This window comes from Bos mutus, chromosome 2, assembly GCF_027580195.1.
Source record: "Bos mutus isolate GX-2022 chromosome 2, NWIPB_WYAK_1.1, whole genome shotgun sequence".
In the NCBI taxonomy this organism is placed as follows: Eukaryota; Metazoa; Chordata; class Mammalia; order Artiodactyla; family Bovidae; genus Bos; species Bos mutus.
The window spans coordinates 26,214,534-26,237,800 of NC_091618.1; the positions used below are offsets into that span (position 1 = coordinate 26,214,534).

At 42.7% G+C, this 23,267-nt stretch overlaps 1 protein-coding gene across 2 annotated transcripts in view; it reads left to right on the plus strand.

Moving 5' to 3' along the window:
* Positions 1-2,124: 2,124 nt before the first annotated feature.
* Positions 2,125-23,267, plus strand: part of EPHA4 (EPH receptor A4) — a 161,887-nt gene continuing 140,744 nt past the window's right edge. For both annotated transcript variants that reach the window (XM_070385995.1, XM_005888450.3), the window contains exons 1-3: positions 2,125-2,261; positions 5,417-5,484; positions 9,631-10,294. In XM_070385995.1, the coding sequence (XP_070242096.1) occupies positions 2,171-2,261; positions 5,417-5,484; positions 9,631-10,294 (823 nt within the window). In that variant the 5' untranslated portion in view covers positions 2,125-2,170. The remainder of the gene's footprint in view (positions 2,262-5,416; positions 5,485-9,630; positions 10,295-23,267) is intronic.

Genomic DNA, 23,267 nt, shown 5'->3' on the forward strand with positions numbered 1-23,267 from the left:
TTCTTTGCCCCCTTTTACTTGTGTAAAATCTACACAATGTAAAATCTACAATGACTGAAATCCACTTCCTCAGACTGTGACATTTCAGCAGGTCTTTCACGGAGAAATCAGAACGTCTGCAGCCGCACGAGCTGTGTCCCTCCAAGCCACCAGGCTCACACAGCTACTGTCCAGCCCCTCGCCCAGCAGCGCTCAAGTAAAAGTTGCCCATCTTATTATCCCGGGTCTAAATTTGCACAAGTGGAGGAGACACGATGTGCTCCGGAAGCCGATGACCTGAAACCGTGGACAAGATCTCCTCTCTCCTGCACCTTCCCGCTTTATCTAGGATTTTTCAGGGATAGCAGCTATTCAGGTTACCCCTGGGATACTGACTACGAGTTTCTCCATGAAACGCTTTCTGATTTCGTCTTCTGCCATCCGAAGTGCGACAGGATTCCCGGGTCCTCTCCACGGCCTCCCGCCACAGCTCCACAAGTGTGGCCTGGGGGCTCGGGACAGGGAAGGGTGGGTGAAAAGATAGCCAACCGACATACCTACTCTCGGCGGGCTACGTGGTGCTGTCTTTGTCCGCTTGCCCTTCCGGGGGCGGGGGTGGGGTTGGGGGGGGGGGTGCCGCTCATTTCCTTTCATGGCCGGCAGGTGGCGCGGTTGGTTCACGTTCAGCCGCCACCGGAGCCGGGAAAGGAGCTTCCACCTCCCGGCGGTCACAGACCCTCCCGCTGGGACTCAGGCTCGGGAGGAAAACCCGGCCTCACCCCACGGGGAGTCAGAGGAGGGGCAATTTGGGAGGAAGGAAGAGGGGAGACGTTGTCAGGAATCGGGGCGTCTTCCAACGTCCGGAGAGTTGCGTGGGGGGCCGGGCACCAGGCCGCCTGCTGCGTTGCGGTCTCTGGGTAGCTCTCGGTTTGCTGAGCCCGCGGCCGGGGCATCGGGGGACAAATCTGGGCCCAGTGCTGCCGGCTCCCCTAGAAGGGCCACAGGGACACTCGAGCACTCCAGCAGGGGCGGCTGCGCGGATTTCTGCGGGTCCTGTCGCCGACACCGTCTTCCTGGCGGCGGCGAGAAGTGTCCGGACCAGCGCAGGGGAAGCGACCCTGAGCGCAGAGCCGCAGCCGCCGCTCGGGGCAGCTCCTGAGCTCGGGTGGGCGGCCCGTCTGCACTACCTTTGGTCCCCGCACTCCCTCATCAGCCCTTCCCTTCGACCCCCTGCACCCCAGACTTGCTAGGCCTGGCTCCAGGGACTCCACACCGGGAAGCACACAGTCGATTCCCGGCAGTAAAGGCCACCTCCGGGCGTCTTGCCGGTGGGGAGTCCTGTCCCGAGCCGGGGCGGGGGTAGTGGGGAGCCTCTACGGCTGAGTGCGGAGATGGTTCCCCAGGGGACTTCTCCGTTGCTACGAAGTCTTTCGTTCAGCCCCCGGAGACAGGGACAGAGCCTTGCTTCTGGCCGAGCGCTGCACCCGACGTTGGGGACTGATTAGGTCCAGCTTTCCAGGCAACTAGGAGCCTGGGATAAAGGAATAACCCAATCCCAAAACTCCCCAAAGAGCATTTCTTATGGAGATGCGCCCCTAAGGCATGAAACGGGGCAAGGTAGTAGAGCGGCGGTGGTGGCGGCGCACAGGAGTGACTGTGCAGTCCTAGTCGGGGCGCACGGGAAGCGAACACTTCAACCCTCAGAAAAGAGCAACAGTAAAGAGGCAGGTCAACTTGATACTTTTTTTTATGGCAATAAAAGAGCGTTTTCCTCCATCTCAAACCGCCCTAGGAGGAACACGGGGTGCCCAACCTTTCTTCGGACCTTCCCTACCCTAACCAATTCAGAGTCTCTCAAAGCTCCGGCCGCTCAGGGGCTGGAACCCTGAGAGGCGACCAGGGGACCCCGCTGCTTCCCGGGACGCGGCAAAACTCTCCCCCTCAACCCGGGGGAGACTGAACGCCCCGCCGAGCCCAGAGGGGGCGGGGCTCCGGGACAGGCTCTGCTCATCAGGGGCGGGGCCATGCAGCGCCGTCTGCGCTATCATTGGCCAAGAACCCCGTACTGGCGGGCGTACGTCACGGGTCGGGCCCACCCCCTTGGCAATGTCTTCAGCCTGCTGCACTCCTAAGTTAAGCATTTATTCCACTGGGATAGAAGCGGCAGGAGCAGCGTTGGCATCGACGAACCATGGCTGGGATTTTTTATTTTGTCCTCTTTTCGTTTCTCTTTGGGATTTGCGACGCTGTCACCGGTTCCAGGGTGTATCCCGCGAATGAAGGTAAGAGCAGGGCGACCTTTCTGAGGTTTGGGACAGAGAAGCGACGATCGGCGGTTGACTGGTCCCCGGGAGTGCGAGGCCGGAGGGTGCGGGGGGATCCCGGAGCGAGCAATGCGCCCTGACTCCGGAGAAGGGAGCTGGAGCGGGGGGGAACCGCGAAGGGACCGCGGGAAGCGGCCGGGAAGCCTGCTGCGGGGCGGTGACCCGTGCGTGTGAAGGGGTTGCCCAAGTTTGTAGCGAAAGGACGAAGTTTATCGGTATCCACAGGCGAGGGCAGCCCGTGGATGCGCCCCGAGGGGACGCACAGGAGACAACGCCAAGATTAAAAAAAAAAAAAAAAATAAAATTTGTGGACCTATTCCTACTACCACTTCCCAACTCCCCTCAGGTCGAGGGGGAAAGGAAGCCTCGAGCTCCTTGAGGGTATCGTGGTGCTCTCGGGTTCTTGCGAAAGCCTTACGAGCTCTGGTTTCTGCAAAGTTTCCCAAGCCCTGCGCTTCCCGGGACCCGGCTCCCGAGCCTCCGCCGCACAGCGGTCGTGGCGCTGCTCGGCGGGCGCCGGTGACCTGATTTCTAGCACCCGGCGTTAAACACCTTTCTCCCAGTGGGGCCCCGCGCCCTGGGGATGCGATTGTCGGCCTAGGGGGCCCCAAGCTACTTATGTCACCCCCAGACCTGGGGAACCCGCTGGCAAGTTGAATGTACTCGAGTTTTGGCTTTTGGCCCCCAGAACTGTACCCCTGGTTAGTTTGGAGGGAACGTGCGGGACCGACTGGTTCCGTGCGGGTGCTCAGTTTTCTGCGCGTCGGTTTGGACGTGCTGGGAGGACTGTGTGTGTGTGCCTGTGTCGTGGAGGTGGGGGTTGATCATTTAGTTTCCAATGATCTCAGAGAAAGGAGAGTTGCGTGCGCGTGTGTGTTTGCGCGCGGGCGTATATGCGTGGATGTGGGTGCGCGGGTGCTCGCGTGGACGCGGACAATTGTGTGCTTGTGCTCGAGTGCCCCGATTGGGCGCGCGTGTGTTCTGGTGATGCTCGCCCTCGAGCCTGCGCGCATCCGTCTCGTCTACTCCTCCACCTCCCCACCCTCCCCCATCCTCCCATCCGTCCATCCGTCAGTCTGTCTCTCTCCAGGATCCGTCCATCCATTCCCGTACGATCTATCATTTTCCCTATTCCGAAGGAGGGAGCCAAAAACCAACTTAGCTTCAGCTGGGCAGCCGGTACCCAGAGCTCGCCAGACGGAGGCTCCCAGAGATTCACACACCTGCCGGCAGACACGGCTCGGCTTGGGAGGAAAGGGGCGCTCTCTCACCCTTCTGGTCTCCTCCCTCCTTCAGAAGGGCCGTCTCGGTCGCTCCTGCCCCCTCGGTCCCCAGAGTCATTTCTCTGAGCCGAATCCTGGATCCCGCGTTCTCCTGACTACTTCGCACTCTTGTTAGGACGTCCCTCAAGACCTTTCTGCACCAAACGTAGAGATTCCCGCCACCCCCCCCCCTTGCTTTTTCTTTTGGAAGGAAAACTTGGGAAACCTAGACAAAAAAGGCGCTGATGGAGCTGTAGGCTGCTGTCGAAAGGGGGGGGGGGGTCACCCCCTCTCCGACCCCTCCTCCCCCTTAAAAATTAATTCATTTTGTTGCTTTTTATTCCCATCACGTTTTCTTTTCTCCCTTTTACCCTCCCTTCTACTCCCTCCCTTTTTTTGTAAATTGGGTCTTATTGTTCCCTTTGTGTCCCTAATCCACCTTACATAAATCCAAATGGATGTAGCGGGCTTTTCTCTAGGGACCGAGAGGAGAGAAAGGAGGGGGGCGCAGCTCCGGGCTGGAGCAAACCAGGGAAAGCTCTACATTTTAAAATAATTAAGAGACCCTAGAATTCAGACTTCTCAGGAAAATCAGGAGAAAGAGGCTCGATTTAACTACTTTGACGTCGGGGTGAAATGAATGGGGAGGTGGGCAGAATTCAGGAGCCGGGGGGCAAGACAGAGTTGGGGTACGCTGGAGCAAGAATGAAGGGTTCGCATTCCCACCCCTCCCCCAGACCAAAGAGCTATCTTCGCTGATCAAATTAATAACCCAGTGGTTTCTTTGAGATAGGCCTTTCGACCCCAGGCCTGCAGCTCTCGGTGGGAAAGAGAACGTGGAGAGTTCAGGAATTCATGGCGTCCTTTTCAATGCCCTCTGTGCCTAGGACTGTTTCAGCTTGGGCGGGGTGCGACGGCTGTGTAGTCGACCTCCCGGTGGTCCTAAGCTTGGATGCATGCTCGTCATAGGTGTAGCACAAGCACAGTAAATCTTTTCGGCAGCTCTCCTCCATATCTCAAATTTAAACCAGTGATTTCCTCCTGGCCAAAGGAGTAGTCTTCGATTGTCCTCAAAAAGACCTGGGATGTTAAGGGGAGGGAGGAGGGAAGAAGGTTCAGGATGGGGAACACAAGTATACCTGTGGTGGATTCATTTTGATATATAGCAAAACCAATACAATATTGTAAAGTTAAAAAAAAAAGACCTGGGAAAGCGAATACTTAAAGTGTATTTGCATCCTAAGTCCACACGTCTGCCATCCCTCACTTCTGAAACTTTGATATTTGAAAAAACAGTGGATACCACATCCAGAGCCTATTTATTTTGTGGTGGAGCGGGAAAAAAATGGTAAGAGAGAGAGCCTTTTCATGACCCTTTGAGTACTCTCTGATAGAATTCACTTGTGGCTCTGTCACCATGATGATGAGTTATGCGGTCATCTGAAACTTGCAAAAACAAATAACTCTAGTAGATACCAGACAGAGATGAATGCAGATTTTGCTCTGGAGTGTAACTGCCTTACATAGATATATTTATTTTTTGAATTGTACTTGAGATTCTCTATTCATCCTTTTTAGAAAATGAATCAACTGAGTCCCGGGATGGAATTTTAAATGCTAAGCAAGTTAAATAAATAAGAACCTGCAGATTTAAAGAGGGGAGAAGATCAAGTGAGTAATGATTATTTACATAAGTGAGACCAAGTTTAGGTTTTGATCAGAGCTGGATATGCACACCCTCGGCACATATGGAAACGCTCAGGCAAATGGTTTTTTGTAGTATTGGCTTTTTGCAATTGGAAATTAATCTATTTTTCTTTGGTTTTCTTTTTTTTTTTTTTTTTTTTGCAGTTACCTTATTGGATTCCAGATCTGTTCAGGGAGAACTTGGGTGGATAGCCAGCCCTCTGGAAGGAGGGGTAAGTTTTTCGAATTGCTCTCTGATCCACAGGGTAAAAAGGAGTGATTAGCAACTTTCTGAGAGTCCTAATGGCTTGATTCTTGTTGATTGTGGCCAGGGGGTCAGATTTCCACCGTGGCCTATGAAGTGAATTACGCTTTGTTGGAGAAATCCTATACTCCCTTTGGATAGCTCTGTCATGGCAGAACTGGAATCCAAAAGGGCAGAAAGGGGTTTCAAAACTAGGAGACTGGTGGAGGCATCGCCTTAGATGCCCATTTAAAACTAAAACACGGACAAGAAATATGATCTGGGGACCAAATTAGAATTTATGCCTATTCCTGTGATAGCCGTGAAATCCTGACAGGGTTAATTTTAAAGCAATTGTTCTGTTCCAGATGAGGAAAATGAAAAATAAAGATACCAGAGAGAAAACATTTCCAATTGTACCAGAAGCAGGTTTAGTTCTGTGTGTGAGCAGTGGGGGGCTCTGTAACTTGCTATGAGGACCTTAAATCAGCTGCTGTTCACTTGCACACTGAGAGAAAGCCTTATGAACCTGCGTAGGTGTTGCACCAGGGGCAACGTCTATGCAGAAAGAAAAAAAAAAGCCCCATGATTGTGCATTGTTGGTACTAAATGTGACAGTTATAGTATTTGGAATCTTGGATCTTTGGGGTTCTGGGAGACTGGGTTCTTAAAGTATGAGAGGGTGTATCACTGTTCATTTCTTCTTGAATTTGCCATCACTGCCTATATCAGAAGATTCTGAGAATAGAATTAGGTCGATAGCCACATTCTCCTATCCTTGTCCCCAACACCTTAATAACAGGTCAGAATGAATCAGCTTTGGAAAGAAATCAGTACAACGTGTAACTCTGGCTTCTGCCAAATTGAAATAACTCTCAAATGTTTTAAGAATTAAGCATATCATCCTACCTTTACATGCTTGATAGTCTATGACTCAGTCATTTGATTAAAAGCAGTAAAGATGAGGAATCCTTATCAGGCAAAAATTGTAATGCACAGTGTGGCGCTTCACACCTGGCCATTGAATAAACAATAAAGGGTTGAAAAAAAACAAAGATTCATAGAAACTTTTGGAAGATAGGTGTCACAAATAAGGCAATAAAGCAGACATGAAAAAGAATTTTAGGCTGGTTTTTTCCAAAGCCAGTCTTGTCATCCATTTGAAATAAAATGGAGATTGCCCTGCCTTCCTGTTTTTCAGCCTGAACTTGACTGCAGTTGGTTTGGTCGGTCTCTGCTGAAAAATTCTAGTCTGCCCTCAAAACCATTTTTTTTTTAATGGGAGGGAGAGTGATTGGCAGGTCTCTGGCAGTGTAGACAGGCTGTATTCACCGCTGATTGCAGGCAATTGCCCTCATCCTTTGAATGCGAAGAAAGGTACAGCTTTATCTTGTGAGAGTCAGACTCTTGTTAATCCTATACCCTGGAAAGGTCACTGATTCAAGGAGGCTTTCCCATGCTACACCAGGGGTATTGCTCTGTAGGTTGAAAGTGTTAGAACCGCTGGCAAAACTGAGAATGAAGGTATCCGTACTTGCATTAAAAAATATAATGAGCTTTATTTTTCTTACTGATTGTTTCCAAGTTTAAAGAGAGGACATATCTAGCGTGATTTTGGACCTGACCTGTTACACTCAATGTACACGTGACCTATTTAAAAGCAAGGAGTAGCACATTTTTTGAGTATAGTTCATGGTCTGTCCTGTTTCTGGAAAGCTTTTATTATAATTTAATATGCCACAGACATCTCCTTCCCCACACCCCAGCTCCTGAGAACTGTTGAAAGACCATCTGATCACTTTTTCTAGATACAAAACTTCTTTTGGTTGTCTTGATGTCCCTTAAAAAAAATACTGTGCCTAGCTGAGTATACACAACCCAGAACTTTTTATGGGCAGAATGTGGACTTCTGAATATAGAATGTTCTCTTTCCCTTTCCTGAAATGCCATGTATGTGTAATGTTTTAAGTATTATTATGAAAGGTAAGAAATGAACTTGTCTGTAAGAAAATTAGTCCTTCTAAAATATATAGTAGCCGTTGAAAAATTATGTGACAAGTTATAAAGTTTAATTAATTTCTAGCTTTTGTAATAAAGAAGACATTTGCAGACTTAGAATGAAGGGATAAATTGGATGTGTACCAAGTAGGAGATGGATTGGCTTTTAAAAGTTCTTTCTTTAGTGTAAAAGCATATTTGAGTGTTTTTTTTTTGTTTTTATTCTGAAATCTCTACTTATCCTTAGAACAGTTCACACCTTGGTTGGAAATTTGAAATTATAATTTTGACCAATAATGCCATACGTTTGTTTGTTGTTATTGTTATCTTTAAAAAGAAACCTTATTTGACAATACCACCAGGTCAAAAATGAGCTATGGTTTCATTTTTTCATTAGAACAGCTAAGCAGAACATGAAAATAATGGGAAGTGATGACTCCTGATGGCAACATTGTAGCAAAAACCTAATTTCTTGGCAGTATTCATTTAAAGGAGAATATTGAGTTTCTGACACTGATTGTAAAATGCAAAACTAAGGGGAGATTTGTCATTGTTCTGGTGAATTGATCAATGTGTTTAGACAATTAAGTTTGGCTGGAAAATCTGAATTAGATCTGAATTATCTGTATGAACAGTGGATATGTCCCTACGTGCTTTCATTTACATTGATAAATGTGTTTTTCCATATATCCTTTGTTCTGAGATGAGAAGCATGCTGAGTAGGTTTTTTTGAAGGTGGGGATCTATTTTTGGATTTACATGAATTTCCCCAAATAAGTAAATTACTGGTGATTTATTGCTTAGTGGATAAAAATAAATTTTAATCACCACAGGGCACTTATCTCTTTCAGTTCCAACTTTCATAATGGTGGCAGATGAAAGGGATGCAGAATTTTATGTATTATGGCCCTTCACATAGTAACATTTCTATCCATTAATAGTTTTCCAATGCACAGATGGGAAACCTGTTAAAAGATACATTATGATTCTATGTACTTCATTGGATTGAATGGAGCTTTAAGTGGAGCTATTATAGAATATGATTTTTTAAAACTATCTTTTTTCTTCTAATTATATTCATGTGTTAGATATTTAAGCTGATTTATACCAGCTCTATATAAAGCCATTACTGTAGATGCTAATGAAGAATTGGAGGCTGCCTACTAGTCTGGTAGGAGCCCCCAAATTATCTTGCTGCTTTTAGGATTGTTTTAAAAGCATAGCAAAAATGAAACTAGAATGCTAGTCACAGTGAATTTTGCTGAACTCAGATTATCCCACTGTAAGAATCTTTATGTTACAAAGTAGATTGAAAGAAAACCCTACCATACTTTAATTTTCTTGGGCTTTCCATCATAAATACCACTTAGTATTTTTTTCTCAATATCCACAGACTATTTAGAAGCAATGCATGTGTACATTCATGTTTACTTAATGTGGCTTTCTTTTAAAAATAAGAACAGTATACAAACTTTTGGACTGAATACATGCTCTTGAAACGTGTCCTACCATTTTAAATGACAGTGTATTTGAGAAATCCAACCATAAAGTTTACTCTCTATCTTTCCAGGATTACCGAAACCGGAATGGTGAGATTTTCTTTACCCCTTTAAAGAGTAATGACAATGCCAAAAAGAAAAGAAAAAACAAAATTGACTGCGATTTTTTTTAGGTATTAGAGAGCAAAGTTCTGACAGGAGCACCACTAATTAACTGATAATTGTCTTCCTTTGGCAAACTCTGCTCTTCCTGCTCTTAATTTGCAGGTCTCTGCTCAGTTGTTGGAACAATACACATCCCTAGTTTTTCATTTATGAGTAAATTTGAACTGTCGCCACTTGAAATTGCAGCTGTTGTAATAGGTGAATTTGAGGTTGTTAGACCACCACCAGGAACTGCCTGAGAACTCAGAAGCAATCAATCTAGTAATACCTCTGGAATTTTAGGCAAAAGAGTGAAACAATGAAAAGAAAATAGCTCCCCAATACAGTACCATCTTGATGAGGAATTAGTGCTGGGTAGTTTTCTTTCTTATTGAAACAAAAATCATCACTGTCCTATGAGGGGAAAACAGAACTGATAAATCACTGTATGATGAAATGTTTGCTATTGATGCATTTCCTTTGGCTCTTTGCAGTGGGAGGAAGTGAGTATTATGGATGAAAAAAATACACCAATCCGAACCTACCAAGTCTGCAACGTGATGGAGCCCAGCCAGAATAACTGGCTGCGAACTGATTGGATCACCCGGGAAGGGGCTCAGAGGGTGTATATCGAGATCAAGTTCACCTTGAGGGACTGCAACAGTCTTCCGGGTGTCATGGGCACTTGCAAGGAGACGTTTAACCTGTACTACTATGAATCAGACAATGACAAAGAGCGTTTTATCCGAGAGAGCCAGTTTGCCAAAATTGACACCATCGCAGCCGACGAGAGCTTCACCCAAGTAGACATTGGCGACCGAATCATGAAGCTCAACACGGAGATCCGGGATGTGGGGCCGTTGAGCAAAAAGGGGTTCTATCTGGCTTTTCAGGATGTGGGGGCCTGCATCGCCTTGGTATCGGTCCGCGTGTTCTACAAGAAGTGTCCGCTCACCGTTCGCAATCTGGCCCAGTTTCCGGACACCGTCACAGGTGCTGATACTTCTTCCCTGGTGGAAGTTCGAGGCTCCTGTGTCAACAACTCTGAAGAGAAGGATGTGCCAAAAATGTACTGCGGGGCAGATGGTGAATGGCTGGTACCCATTGGCAACTGCCTATGCAATGCCGGGCATGAAGAGCGGAATGGAGAATGCCAAGGTAAGGAGAGCCATATTGTACTTTTCATTAGGGCTTAGTGCACGTAATTAAATCAGAGATGAGACTAAATGGAGTAAAGCCAGTAATTAGCAGCCCCTGTGGGATGTGGTGGGACAGAGGGGTCTAATGAGTAAGTGCTACAGCTCCAGGTGGCAAAGCTAAGACGATTCTAATACTGACAAAATAAATGATGCTGCTGTAATCAGCAGAAGGCCAAACACATTTGCTAACAGGCACTTAGATGTGAACCGGCTTGATGTGCCCTCTGAAATGTAAATGAACAAGCTGAAGAAAGGGCGCTGATTGATCCTTGCTTCAAGAGGACCCACACATTTTCGAACCCTGGTTCCCCTGTTGGTAAACATCTCTCCTCCTGTGGATATGTCCGTGAATGATTTCAATGTCAAATTAGGGTTTGTTGTTCCAATTTCCTCCTGCTGATTAAAATCGAACTGTGTGAGGAAAGTCCAGTTTTTCCTGCCTTGTGGAGCAGCGTAGACATGGATCAGCAAAGTGGAGTGACAGGGTTTCACGTGCCTTCTGTTCCATTGAGCTCCCATTGATGGGATCTCCAAGTGAACTGAATCTTGATGAAAGACCTCTTAATTTCCCTGAGGAGGTGATAAAGAGCTAATAAGAGTCTTCTTATTGGATCTGTGGTCAGAGGTAGTAGTAAATTGTGATCCATTTTGATTATTGAGTTTTTGAAGAAATCCAGGTTTGTTTGGGTTTTTTTGGTCATGTTAATGACTATTTATCATATTACTAAGCTGACTTCTTTTCCTCTTATTTAACCCTGTCTGCAATTCCCTCTTCCCTTATTTCCCCTTTTGGAGAGAGTTTGCAGACTTCTTATATTAGCTTTGTTTTTGAGTAAAGGCTGGGAGTATTCCATATTTATATGGATTGCTCATATCACGTGCGAATTAAGGCTTGCAAAAATCAGTTATCTCAAGACTTGTATTTTTGCTTGGTATTTATCTTCAGTGGTTATCAATAGTCTGCTGCCGCCAGTCTTATTACGGTTACTACTAAAGCGTGTAACTCTGGGTCCCATCTCTGGAACAGATCAGATTAATCTTTTCTCAGGGTGATTGTTGAGCTGGAGACTACACTACCACATGGTTCATCTGATTTGGTGATTAAAGAACCCGAAATAACTGACTGCCAAACAATTTGTCTGGCATTTCAACCGTTTTAATGACAGGTGGGATTGACCATAGAGCAGTCCACTTGACCAATTGGAAATCAGCAGTTATAACCTAAAGAAAGTTGCGTTTAGGGTAGTTTGGTGTCATAGAGTTTTAAGAGATCATAAGTGTTCTTCTTGATGTGATATAGTTATTTCTAGAAGTAGCTAACAATGAATGTCTTTTAAATGCATTGAAAATATAAAACAGAATAAAGACTGGCAACCTTTTCTGTTGACTTTGAGTCAAAAGGTAAAGTTGAAAATTTAGATGTTTGAATTTCAAGGTGTTTTTTTTAACAAAGATTAATTTCTTACTTAGCAACTACTGGGTAAGCTGTACCAAATGGAAACCCTGAAGTATATTCCAGTGTTAATGTTAGAAAAATATGAGTGCATTGTTGGCACCTAAATTATAATCATCATAGCGGGAACAGTGAAATGAATAGGGTAATAATACTGCTTCGCATCTTAGAGTAAATTGTTCTTCCTTCTTGATTTTTGTAAGACAAGACTTGCACATCTTAACATGTCAAGATTCTTACATATATGTTTCTTAAAAAACACATTGTCCTCCATTTTTGCTCAGATGTTCATGTTTCTGGCATCAGTACATCTCTCTGTATCTAATGTCATTGATTTCCAATTGTCACACAGCCCAGTAACTCATACATTGCTGCACTGTGAAACTCCTTGACATCTTTACAACCCAAATTAGAAGGAAAAGAGAAAAAGATGGAGGAGGGAGTGAATGTAAAGGCAATTGAACATGGTAGTGGATGGCTTTATGGAAATAATCTTAGGAATACAGTTCATCATCACGTGATTCATAGAAAGTTTGAGGCTGCATGGTTTAGGTTCAGTCCATTTCTGAGCAAACTATTCCTAACACAAGACTAGATATTTAATGGAAGTGGAAGTTTGATTAAGCTGTTGTTGAGAATCTTCATTCTTTGCACTCTCTCGTGCTATCCACGTACTTTCTTTGCTACTTGTAGAAAGATTAAATCTTTCAAGAAGACACTTTTTGCACAAAACCTTGCACTGCTTGTTTTTAAACACTATCAGGTAAGAATCTCTGATGAATTTAGGGAGGAAGAAAAAACTTGAATCCTAAGAATTCTTAAATCCCAAACTTGAGTGAGATTTTTTTTTTAAAGAGATAAGTCAAGTCTGTAAACATCTTAAGAGTAATAAGAAATGGTTGCTTCCATCTGTGCCACCATTTGGCTTCCTAGGTAGCGCTCACTAGCGCTAAAGAACCTGCCTGGCAAGGCAGGATACATAAGAGACGTGGATTCAATGCCTGGGTTGGAAAGTTCCCCTGGAGAAGGAAATGGCAACATACTCCAGTGTTCTTGCCTGGAGAGAGTCCCATGGACAGAGGAACCTAGAGGGCTGAAGTCCATGGGGTTGCAAAGAGATGGACATGAGTGAAGTGACTTTGCACGCATGCACACAGGCATGTGCCATCATTACTGGGGTATCAGGATTATCTAAGTAGAGCAGAAAAACATCCACATAAGGAAATGTGTCTCAGTTTGGTCACTTAGCTGCATGACCTTGAGCATGTTTCTTAAACACTCTGTGCCTTTGTTTGTTAATCTATAAAATGGGTTGATAATAATTGTACTTAGCTTAGAGACTTAGAGGACACAGTGATGTAAAATTGGTAAAAAAAAAAATCACTGTTTAGATTATAAAGCATTAAACTGATGTTAATGCTAGCTTCTTTTATCACTTATCAAGGTCATACCTATTGACTTTTAAGGGTGTTGAGTTGAAATGGTAAAAGGGAAGTCCATCTTCGAGCCACTCTTAGAAGTCAAGGACAAAGATAGGAAGCATTGTGTTTGCCCTAACAAAGAGTAAGGATCATTTGAAAATGATATTTGGAGAGTGTCTTTTTCCACCCCCCCCCTGCTATAGGAAAGAGAACTTTTCCTTTGAGTGAAAGAAAAGTGATTTGGGAGTGGAACAAGAAAGACCAGGGTGTAAAGGGAGCTTAAGAAAGGATATAAAAGAGAATGGGCAAGTCTTCAGAACTCTGGCAGCAGATCCCTCCCCAATTGTCTTTTCAATGAGTCTTCTGTGGCAGGACAAATAGAAGGACAGGTGAAAGGTCACCTACTTCCTCATCCATCTTCCTTGGGGTCTGGGAGGTCAGAGTGAAGATTGATTAAGATCTTAAATGTTTGACAAAAGATCCCTGGGCAAAAATGGCCAGGGTGGGTGGGGGCCTGGGGTATGCTGTTGTTTGAATCTAACCCTGATCATCTGCCAGAATCCTCCAGAGACCTCGAAGACAGAAGGACACTTCCTCTTGGAGTTCTTACCTCCAAGCAGTACATGCAAATGCAGACGGAGGGCGAGGAGCCCCATCAAAAGTGTCAAGAGTGGCAGGGCATGGCGGGCTTGCCCTCTGCAGCAGCTGCAAGTTCACCCTCCCCTAGAATAACATTTTCTGAAATGATTTGGCTCCGTCTCAGCAGGACAAAAAAAGAGTGGAAGCCACTCATTTGTCTCCTGCAGGAGAATGTCTGGCTGGCATTAGCAGTAGTTTGAACTTGCCTAGTGATGGGGTGCAGAGAATAAGAAACTGTTCTAGTTAGTCGGAGAAAGGAGAAAAAATTCCACCTCAGACATGTCTCCCTCTCCCCTAGTACGAACCCTGCCCCTCATGAGGGAATGTTCCAGATGTTTTACAGGATTATTTTTATTACTTCAAAAATATTAAGCTGGAGGAAGAGACAAAAAGATTTTTATTACCTTATTTTTTACTTAATTAAAAAGCTGAAAAATGAAAGGGAAGTCACAGATTTACTCTTTGTGAAATAGTAATAAGCAGCATATTCAGAGAGCATGTATAAAAATAATACTAATAAAAAGAAAACAGTCTTATGGAGTCACTTAAGGACAAATAATCACAACTGTGACAAAATTAAGCTGGGTAGGAATCAACCCTTGCTTAAATATATAATTTTGCTGTAAATTGTTTGGGGTCCTATATACTTAAGGACCTCTATTATGTATTATTATATATATGATGCCTTCATATCAGTAAAAGCTTCTTAAAAGCTCTTTTGAGAAAAAACAAGATGGAAATGCTTTGATGGCTATAAAATAGAAATATTTCATATTCATGCTCTGAAAAAAGAGGTCTGTGTTTAAAAAAATGACTACTTTGTTTTTCTAATATATTACAGAAGAACCTTAGGAGAAAGAAGTACCAGAAAGGATGCATTTAAAATATAGTTCAGAGAGATGCTGTTATATTCTTTCCACTTTTGAAAATTTTCTTCCACTTTGAATCATGTCTTTAAGAATCAATTGGTTAAATCACATGGTTGCTTTTATCTCTGACTTTGAAGCATGGCTGTGATCACTGAAAGACGCAATTCTTTATATCCGAGAAGAGCAGGGTTTAATTATTATCCTTTTTCTGTTATACTTTTTTATGTTCCCTTCTACATGTGACCAGGCTTCTTTTGTGAGCGAATCAGGCAATGGTCTATTTTGGATTCACTAAAGCATCATGTAGGAATTATCTCAGTTAGGGATTTTTGAATCCGGTATTTAAGATTTGATGACTTATTTTAATCTGACTGAGCTTCCTTGTACTTTTCAAAAATGAATTAAGACATAATTATTCTGTTAAGACTTGAGTCTTTAGGAGAAAGACCGATTAAATGGCTTTTCAGCTACTACTGTGCAAAGCAGAGGTGGTCATGATATATGTTTGACTTTCATTGAATTTTAATACTTAGGTTTTGGGGGGCATTTTTTTTTTGCATTTAATCGATGAATTTAACATTACAAAAGAATTGTATGCTTCAAACTCTTACTCCAGCTTACTTCTGATTTATCAGTCTTTATGATTTAGTAGATAACCCAAATATATCTGTACAGTGTATTTTAAAAAATAACTGAAATGGAGTCATCTTCTTGTCATCTTGTTTTTATGATATTTGACTATTTATCTTGGACATCATTCCATATTAGAGAATATAACTTTTCTCCATCCTTCATAATTGATAATTAATATTCTGTAGTGTGAATATATCATACTTTATTTAATTTTTTCTTTTTTGATGGATAGTTCGGGAATCTTGGTTTTTTTCTAGTAATAGTTTTAAACCAACAGTTTAACTTGTCAATCATACATATACTTAAAAAAAAATTGAATGGTTAACCTTGCTTTGTTATTTTTCTGGCTTTTTCTTGGACAAATAATTTTAATAAACCTTCTTGACCATGAGCATATATATGGAAGGAGTTCAGTCCAGGACAGCCAGACAAGTAACATTGCTGACAATTAAGGAGCATGGTTGTGTCTCATTAAATGTTCATTGACTGAATGAATAAATAAATGCAGAAGGAATTGTGGCCTGTTTCATATTAAACATTTATTTGGTGGAGTAACATTTCATGGAGTCAACATGATATATCAGAATCTTTGCATGTGACATCTATTAATGAACTCCTTGTTTATAATTCCTACCTCAATTGGGTCTTAGCTATTTTCATTATATTTATGAACCATCTCTACACTTGGATGTTCAAAAATCTCTGTAGTCTATGTGCTAACATAAGTATTAGTACAGAATGGCTAAGATCTGCCTTTGGAGTTTGAGACCTGAGTTTAGTTTGTAGGTGTGCTACTTAACTAGGTGGATGATCACTAACTTAACCTCCCTAACTTCAAGTCTATATTTGCAAATTGGTGACAATGGTATGTTATTATGTATGAGACACACATGTAAGGATGAGGGCATGTCAACCCACTCCAGTATCCTTGCCTGGAGAATCCTATGTGTAGAGGAGCCTGGCAGGCTACAGTCCACAGGGTCACAAAAAGACACGACTGAAGTGACTTGTCACACATACACATGTATGTATACAGGTTCTAGCACTGTGCCTAGAATCATTAAGCGCCTAAGAAGTGGAAAATGTTATTGTTATTTTTGTTGTTATTCAATAGAAATATGGTGACATTATAGGCTATTTGGTCATTGTTTGTCCAACAATGGAAACTGGTTTAGGTTTTGAAGCAGTTTTTTGAATGGAGAGCTGAGGGCAATGGTTACAAATCCAAGTGTAGGGGGTGGTATGAAATGACTGGTCTTGTCTCTATTGGTCAGGTCCTCTGTTCCTCAGCTTACTGCAGTGGCCCTCAAAATGTGCTCAGTTGGGTTCCCCCAAGACCCTTTCCTGTGGTCTGCAGGTCAAAAGTTTAATATGCTATTTGCCTTTTCCCTCCCCTTTTCTCATGAATGGAGTTTTCCAGAGGCTACCTGATATATGATATCTCATCAAATTAAACAGAGAAGCAAATCTGAGAATCCAGCCATCCTCTATTAAGCCAGACATTAACAATGTCACTCTTGTCACTAAATCAGTTTTAGAAAATTTTGTTCTTTTTTCATCAAAATATGGTATTTGTGTTGACATGTAATGGGTTTAATTATCAATACTTTTAAATAAATTCATCTGAGTTTCAGTTTCTAATGGTAAGTATTGGTATCTTTAACTCCCGTACACAGAAGCACTTTGGCATCCTCAGTCTTTTTAAACAGTGTGTAAAGGGGTCCTGAGACCCAAAAGTTTGAGAAGTGCTGCACAAAAAGTGTCAACTTTTTCTTTCTCCTGTAGGTGCAGAAAGTGTACCTAGGTTGTCTGCAGACACTTTTAGAATCAGAACAGATCAGGAAGCTCTGGAAACTTTCAGAATCTCGGAGATTTAGGTAGCTTAGAAGGATGACATTTATTCTACCCTTTAGATGTTTCTATAAAATCAGGCAGCAATTTGTAGCTCTTAGTTTTTTAAAAACGGTTTATCTGTGTCCAATAACATGCCTCAGTGCTCTCTTTAGTTTTACTGTGCTTGCGAGAAGGAATGATTAAGGAAAGCCTCAGCTGGCCCATGGGACCCTGAGAGACTGTATCTTTTTCACTGAGGGCATAAAACCTTTCTCCCTTACAGCTGGTACCTCTCGGCCATTTGCGGTGAGGGTGGGAGCAGGTGAGGTCACTGGGTCCCATGATCTGGAGGGTAATTAATAGTCCCATGACTAAATGGACATTTTATGAATATTCAGGGTCTATTTGGGCTTCTGGGGAAACAATCAGGTTGGTGCCGCTGACAACTCCCTTTGGAGACCCAGAGCGATTTCTGGGTGAATGCGGGTCGTCAGCTGTCGGCCTAGGGTTGCTTTTTTGCCGGCAGCAGATCCCTCGTTTGCATATTCTGTATGCGCCCTCATGCAAAACAGCACACCCATTTCCCCCTTTCACAAAGGCTAGAGAGCTTCCTTTGGAAACTCCAGCCAAAATCTCCTTCTGTTTATGCAGAACCCAATGATTTAGACACCATGCAAATTAATTCGGTTTTGATTTGAATGCTTCCAGAGACTGGGGGTGGAAGGCGGAGAGTGGGGTGTTTGCACAGGGCCCCTTTTGTGCACCCCGCCGCCCGCCCTCCCCCCTCCACTGGCCCTCCCCCAGTGTGGCTGGTTGTCATTCCCGGGGCCCCTAGCCCCATGTGAAACAACCCAAGCTCCTGCTGCTCATTTTATTTTGACCTTTGGAAAGGAACCTAGTCTTGGTGAATCCCTTGGCTTGTCTGTTTCCTGACAGTTTCAGCAGGAATCTCCCTGGTTTTTTTTTCTGAGGAGGGAGGAGATAGCACTGTGCAGATTATGCTAGGAATGCTTAGAAGTGGCCCAACAAAGGGCTTTCAAAAATTGTCAAGGAAAAAGATAAAATTCTTGGAGAAAGAATTGTCAGATCTCAGAAAGTTCTGAAAATATAGGCGTTAGGTCACTCGTAGGCTGGAACCTATTCACCCCTTCAACAAATAAATCCTGAAAGTGTAGATTGCACAAATCATTGCTATTTTCATCATGTTAGTGTCATACACCTATGAATGAAGACAACCAATTGCATACCTAAAATCATGATTAAAATCCTTTATATTCACTCCTGTCCCACATGCATTTCTTTCAAAGTTGTATTGACGCTAATTCTGTTCCTTATTCTGTATGTGTATTCGCTTTGGGTTGAATGTTGCCTTTTGAATCCCTGTTTTCCCATCCCACCAGTGTCTCCAAATTTACTTAACCTTTGCTTTGTTCCCTCAGAATGAAAATGCGAGTACAATACATATTTAACCCAACAAACTTCACTCTCATCTTGAAAATAGTACTGTCTTCAGAAGGCCCTGATCCTATGTATTCTATAAACTAAAAGAAGAGGACTTGGCATGAAATGTTTTTGAAGTTCAATTAGTTTTGAGTTCGAACTAATTTCACAGGGCAGCAAACGGGCCGAGCCAGACTTTGCAGTGTAATTAAGTGTAGGCAGGGTCAGCTAAAACAACATCTAAATGTGGAAGAGCTTTGGTTTAGCTCCACATGGCCTGACAAAATTTGATGATGCTGCTGTTCAAAGTCCATTTGGGATGGATTATTAGGATTAAAGAACAGCAGAAGGCTCTGTACTTGGTATGTTCTGTCGTGTCATTAGTGGATGAGAAAATTCAGCTGCTTATCTGGCTCTTGTTTCTAAGGATGGATTTAAACAGACTCACACTTCTCAAAGGTGATCTTACTAACCTCTTCTTAATAAGTTACAGATCTCCAATTGCTCAGAATCCTGAAAATACCATTTGAAGTAAGTTGATTGATAATTATCATTTCCCCCTCCATGTACAGATATTTTCCACAGTGGTACAAAGCTACGGTACAGTTTCTTAATTACCCAGATAATCCTGTTTGCTTGTATTTTTAAACTATGAAGTGCTGGGTAATTATTCAATTCTTAATAGAAGGCAAATGGCAATGTAAACAATAATTAGGATGTTAGACAGAGTAATGCGCTTCAAAGCAAATTGGATTTTTTTCATACTGTTCAGCATGAAGTCCCATAAAGCCAACAATTTAGAAGTAAGGCAAAAAGGTTCCATTTGGTTCATATTTTATGGCGTTATCTCCTCATGGCTTGTTTCTGTGAATAGAAGTTTGCCCCAATAAAGCTGGCTGTGCCCAAGCCAACTGTTTCCCTAACAATCGCTTCCCTGCTGTTTGACATTTGACGGTGTTCTCCCAGGCCTCCAGATTGGTCCTTTGTCTGCTGCAAATCCGAGGGGTCAGGGGTTAACAGAATACTGATTTCCTCCATAATACCATGGCAGGTAAATATGGGCCAACCTCATGATCAGTTAAGACACAGCTCAGTAAGGAATGCTTTTCTCATGGGCTTTTGTCCTTAAGAGCTTCCCTGATTTGAGATGCTGAGTTTCCCAGCTCTTGCCTTCCACAGGGGCTTCTTCATTACCAAAGCTGCCATCTCTCTTTTCTATGGCTTTCTCTGTTAATAACCATTCACAGATAACAATATATCCCCAGAAATACATGACCTGAAAACTGAGCAAATCATCATGTTTGATGAATTAATTTTACAAGCGTTAACCATACTTGCAACCTTATGCACTTAATTATGTCTTGCAGTCTTATCTGTACTGTGTGTTTCATTGATGAAATAATAAACTGATAGCAAAGACGGTAGACAAAGTTCCTTTAATAATGGTGCTCTTACCCACCCTACTTTTTTTTTCCCATCTAGCCATCATGGTGTGTTGCCAGTTAGAGGTATAATTAAACAAACAGTTTTATTCCATTTTCACCATTATGGAGATGTCCAAGCATTCATCAACATCAATGCTATTACCATATTATATCAGTTTAATTATATCAGTGTTTATTCTTCTCCCAAGGAATATTGTAATCTACATAGTAGGTTATATCCTAATTGTTCATGGGGGACACACTGGCTCTAGAAGTTTAAAGTGTCTTTCAAACTTTTAAACTTCTTGTTACCATCAATTAATGAATGAAAAGGGCACTTCTGCATACATCACTCTCCGTTTGCATATATCACTCTCCGCATTTCTGTTTGTCCAACCTCCTTCACATTGTACCGTGAACTTGATGCTTAGATTCATTTGTTTTCAGTTTTAAGTGTTTGAAAAAGACATCTCCACTTTGAAAAACAGTTTCCTTTTGAAGTGTCCAGTTTGGCAATGACTGAAGCAGTCCCCCGGGCCAATTAGCATGTTAAAAGAATGGATCAATACCTTTCTGCCTCCTCCACCCTCCTTGCTCTCTTCCAAGGGGAAAGAGTTTGGAAGAACCCTGGGAGGCTCTTGACAGATGTGCCAGGAGACTTCAAGAGGATTGTCAATTGCCCCAAGTGGGGAACATTGACAATTTGATCTAGTGCCCGTCGGCTTCTCGGCTAGCCATTTGAAAATGGATGCAGGAGGAACTGACAGCGTCAGGAAAGCTCTTGCAGTTCATGTAATTATGGAGAGGATTAGAAGAAAAGTGTTGGGAGAAATAAGAGATCAATACAGGGGCACTAGTTGACTTGAACTCACCTTTAGCTGTTAAACACTACATTTTGTAACATTTAGCCTATGCACATGGAAGACTATAGTTTTTTTTTTTTTTTTTTTAGGATTGTGTAAACCCATGCATAAGAAAAAATTAAAAAAACATAAGCAGCCACTGATTTTTGAGAGCAGACTCCTAGGTAATTAACAGTGTAACACTTTCAGTACTTAAGATGCAAAGGTGCTAATTAACTAATGGGAGAAATTGAGATTTCATTACTTGGTTCTCTAACGAGGTGCCAGCAAAGAAATGCAGCTGAAAGTAATATTTGAACATTCAGGTTTCTTTTAAAGCAGTTTCTTTAGGAACTGCTTCTCTGTTTATCCTAGAGTTTTCAATTAGCCTAATACAGGGCTACAGTAAAACATTATAAAAGTGTGGTATTTTTGCACCAGGAAACTCATGTTGATGGAAAAATGAGAATGTTATCATTGCAAGATTAAAAAGAAAAGCTTTAAAAAAGTTTGAAACACACCACCTGAGGGTCTCACATGGTCTTCCTTTAGGACAGTTAGCGTACTAAGCTGCTGCTGCTGCCAAGTCACTTCAGTCGTGTCCGACTCTGTGCGACCCCATAGACAGCAGCCCACCAGGCTCCCCCGTCCCTGGGATTCTCCAGGCAAGAACACTGGAGTGGGTTGCCATTTCCTTCTCCAATACATGAAAGTGAAAAGTGAAAGGCAAGTCGCTCAGTCATGTCCGACTCTCAGCGACCCCATGGACTGCAGCTTACCAGGCTCCTCCATCCATGGGATTTTCCGGGCAAGAGTACTGGAGTGGGGTGCCAGCTAACCAGACCCCATTACATCATTTATCTAACCTTCAGGAAAGATTCTGGAGTCCTTATTTACAGAACGTTGTTCCTGTAACTATTTCAGTAATTCTTAAATGGGTTCTTGATAAGGCAAGAATTTTACACTGATTTCAGCAATTGTACTGAACCATTGTTGGATCTTTCCTTTTCTATTAGAGAAACAAAGTCATTTATTAAAGAGAAGTAATGTCTGACCTTGTGAAAAATCACAATTATTATTGCAACTTCAAAAAACAGATATACTAAAAAAGAACCCTTAGCCCCACAAAAGGATCGTTGACTTCTACTGCAGATAATGATTGAGATATAGAAACTTATTGAGTTTTCCCAGTATTTTCCATTATATCTTCTGGCTGGTTATCACTGATCTACAGGAAAGCTATTGATTTTTGTATGTTTATCTTGCATCCAATCTTTTTATTGAACTGTCTTGTGAATACTAACAGGTTTTCGGTTAATTCTCTAGACTTTTTAGAGAGCCAATATTTTTAGGTACAAGCAATTATATATTTTTCCTTCTTTTTAAAAACTAGACCTCTTATTTATGATTTTTATCTTACAACATTGATCAGAATTTTTAGGCCACAGAAAAATAATAATGTTGATTGTAAGCATCTTTATTTTATACCAGTTTTAGTGGACATAATTTAAGCATGCTATGAGATATTTTAAACATTTCTAAGAGAGAAGGGTGGAGAAGGCAATGGCACCCCACTCCAGTACTCTTGCCTGGAAAATCCCATGGACGGAGGAGCCTGGTGGGCTGCAGTCCATGGGGACGCTAAGAGTCGGACATGACTGAGCGACTTGCCTTTCACTTTTCACTTTCATGCTTTGGAGAAGGAAATGGCAACCCACTCCAGTGTTCTTGCCTGGAGAATCCCAGGGATGGGGGAGCCTGGTGGGCTGCTGTCTATGGGGTCGCACAGAGTCGGACATGACTGAAGTGACTTAGCAGCAGCAGCAGCAAGAGAGAAGGGGTTTTGAATTTTGTTAGATAACTTCAAATATCTCTTTCAGATATGTGATCTTTCTGATATGTGTTTATGGGTGTTTATTCAATATTATGAATATTGAATATATTTGTAGATTAAAAAAAATAATCCATAAACTCTCTTTGCATCTGTGAAAAAAACCCTATCAGGTGGCAGTAAATTTTGGCTAAAAGTTTCTTAGATTCTGTTTGTTAATTGTGGTGATGAAGAGCCAGGGCCTTGGAATAAGAATTTAATTTTAATCTCAGCTTTGTCATTTACAGTGGTGACTACCACCTCTAGGCACTTAACTTTAGTGCTCTGTTATTTTTTCTCCTCTGTTATAGGAGAATAATGACACCTACCCCATAGGTAGGGCTTCCCTGGTAGCTCAGTTGGTAAAGAATCTGACTGCAATGTAGGAGACCCTGGTTTGATTCCTGGGTCGGGAAGGTCCACTGGCGAAAGGATAGACTACCCATTCCAGTATTCTTGGACTTCTCTTGTTGCTCAGCTGGTAAAGAATTGGCCTGCAATATGGGAG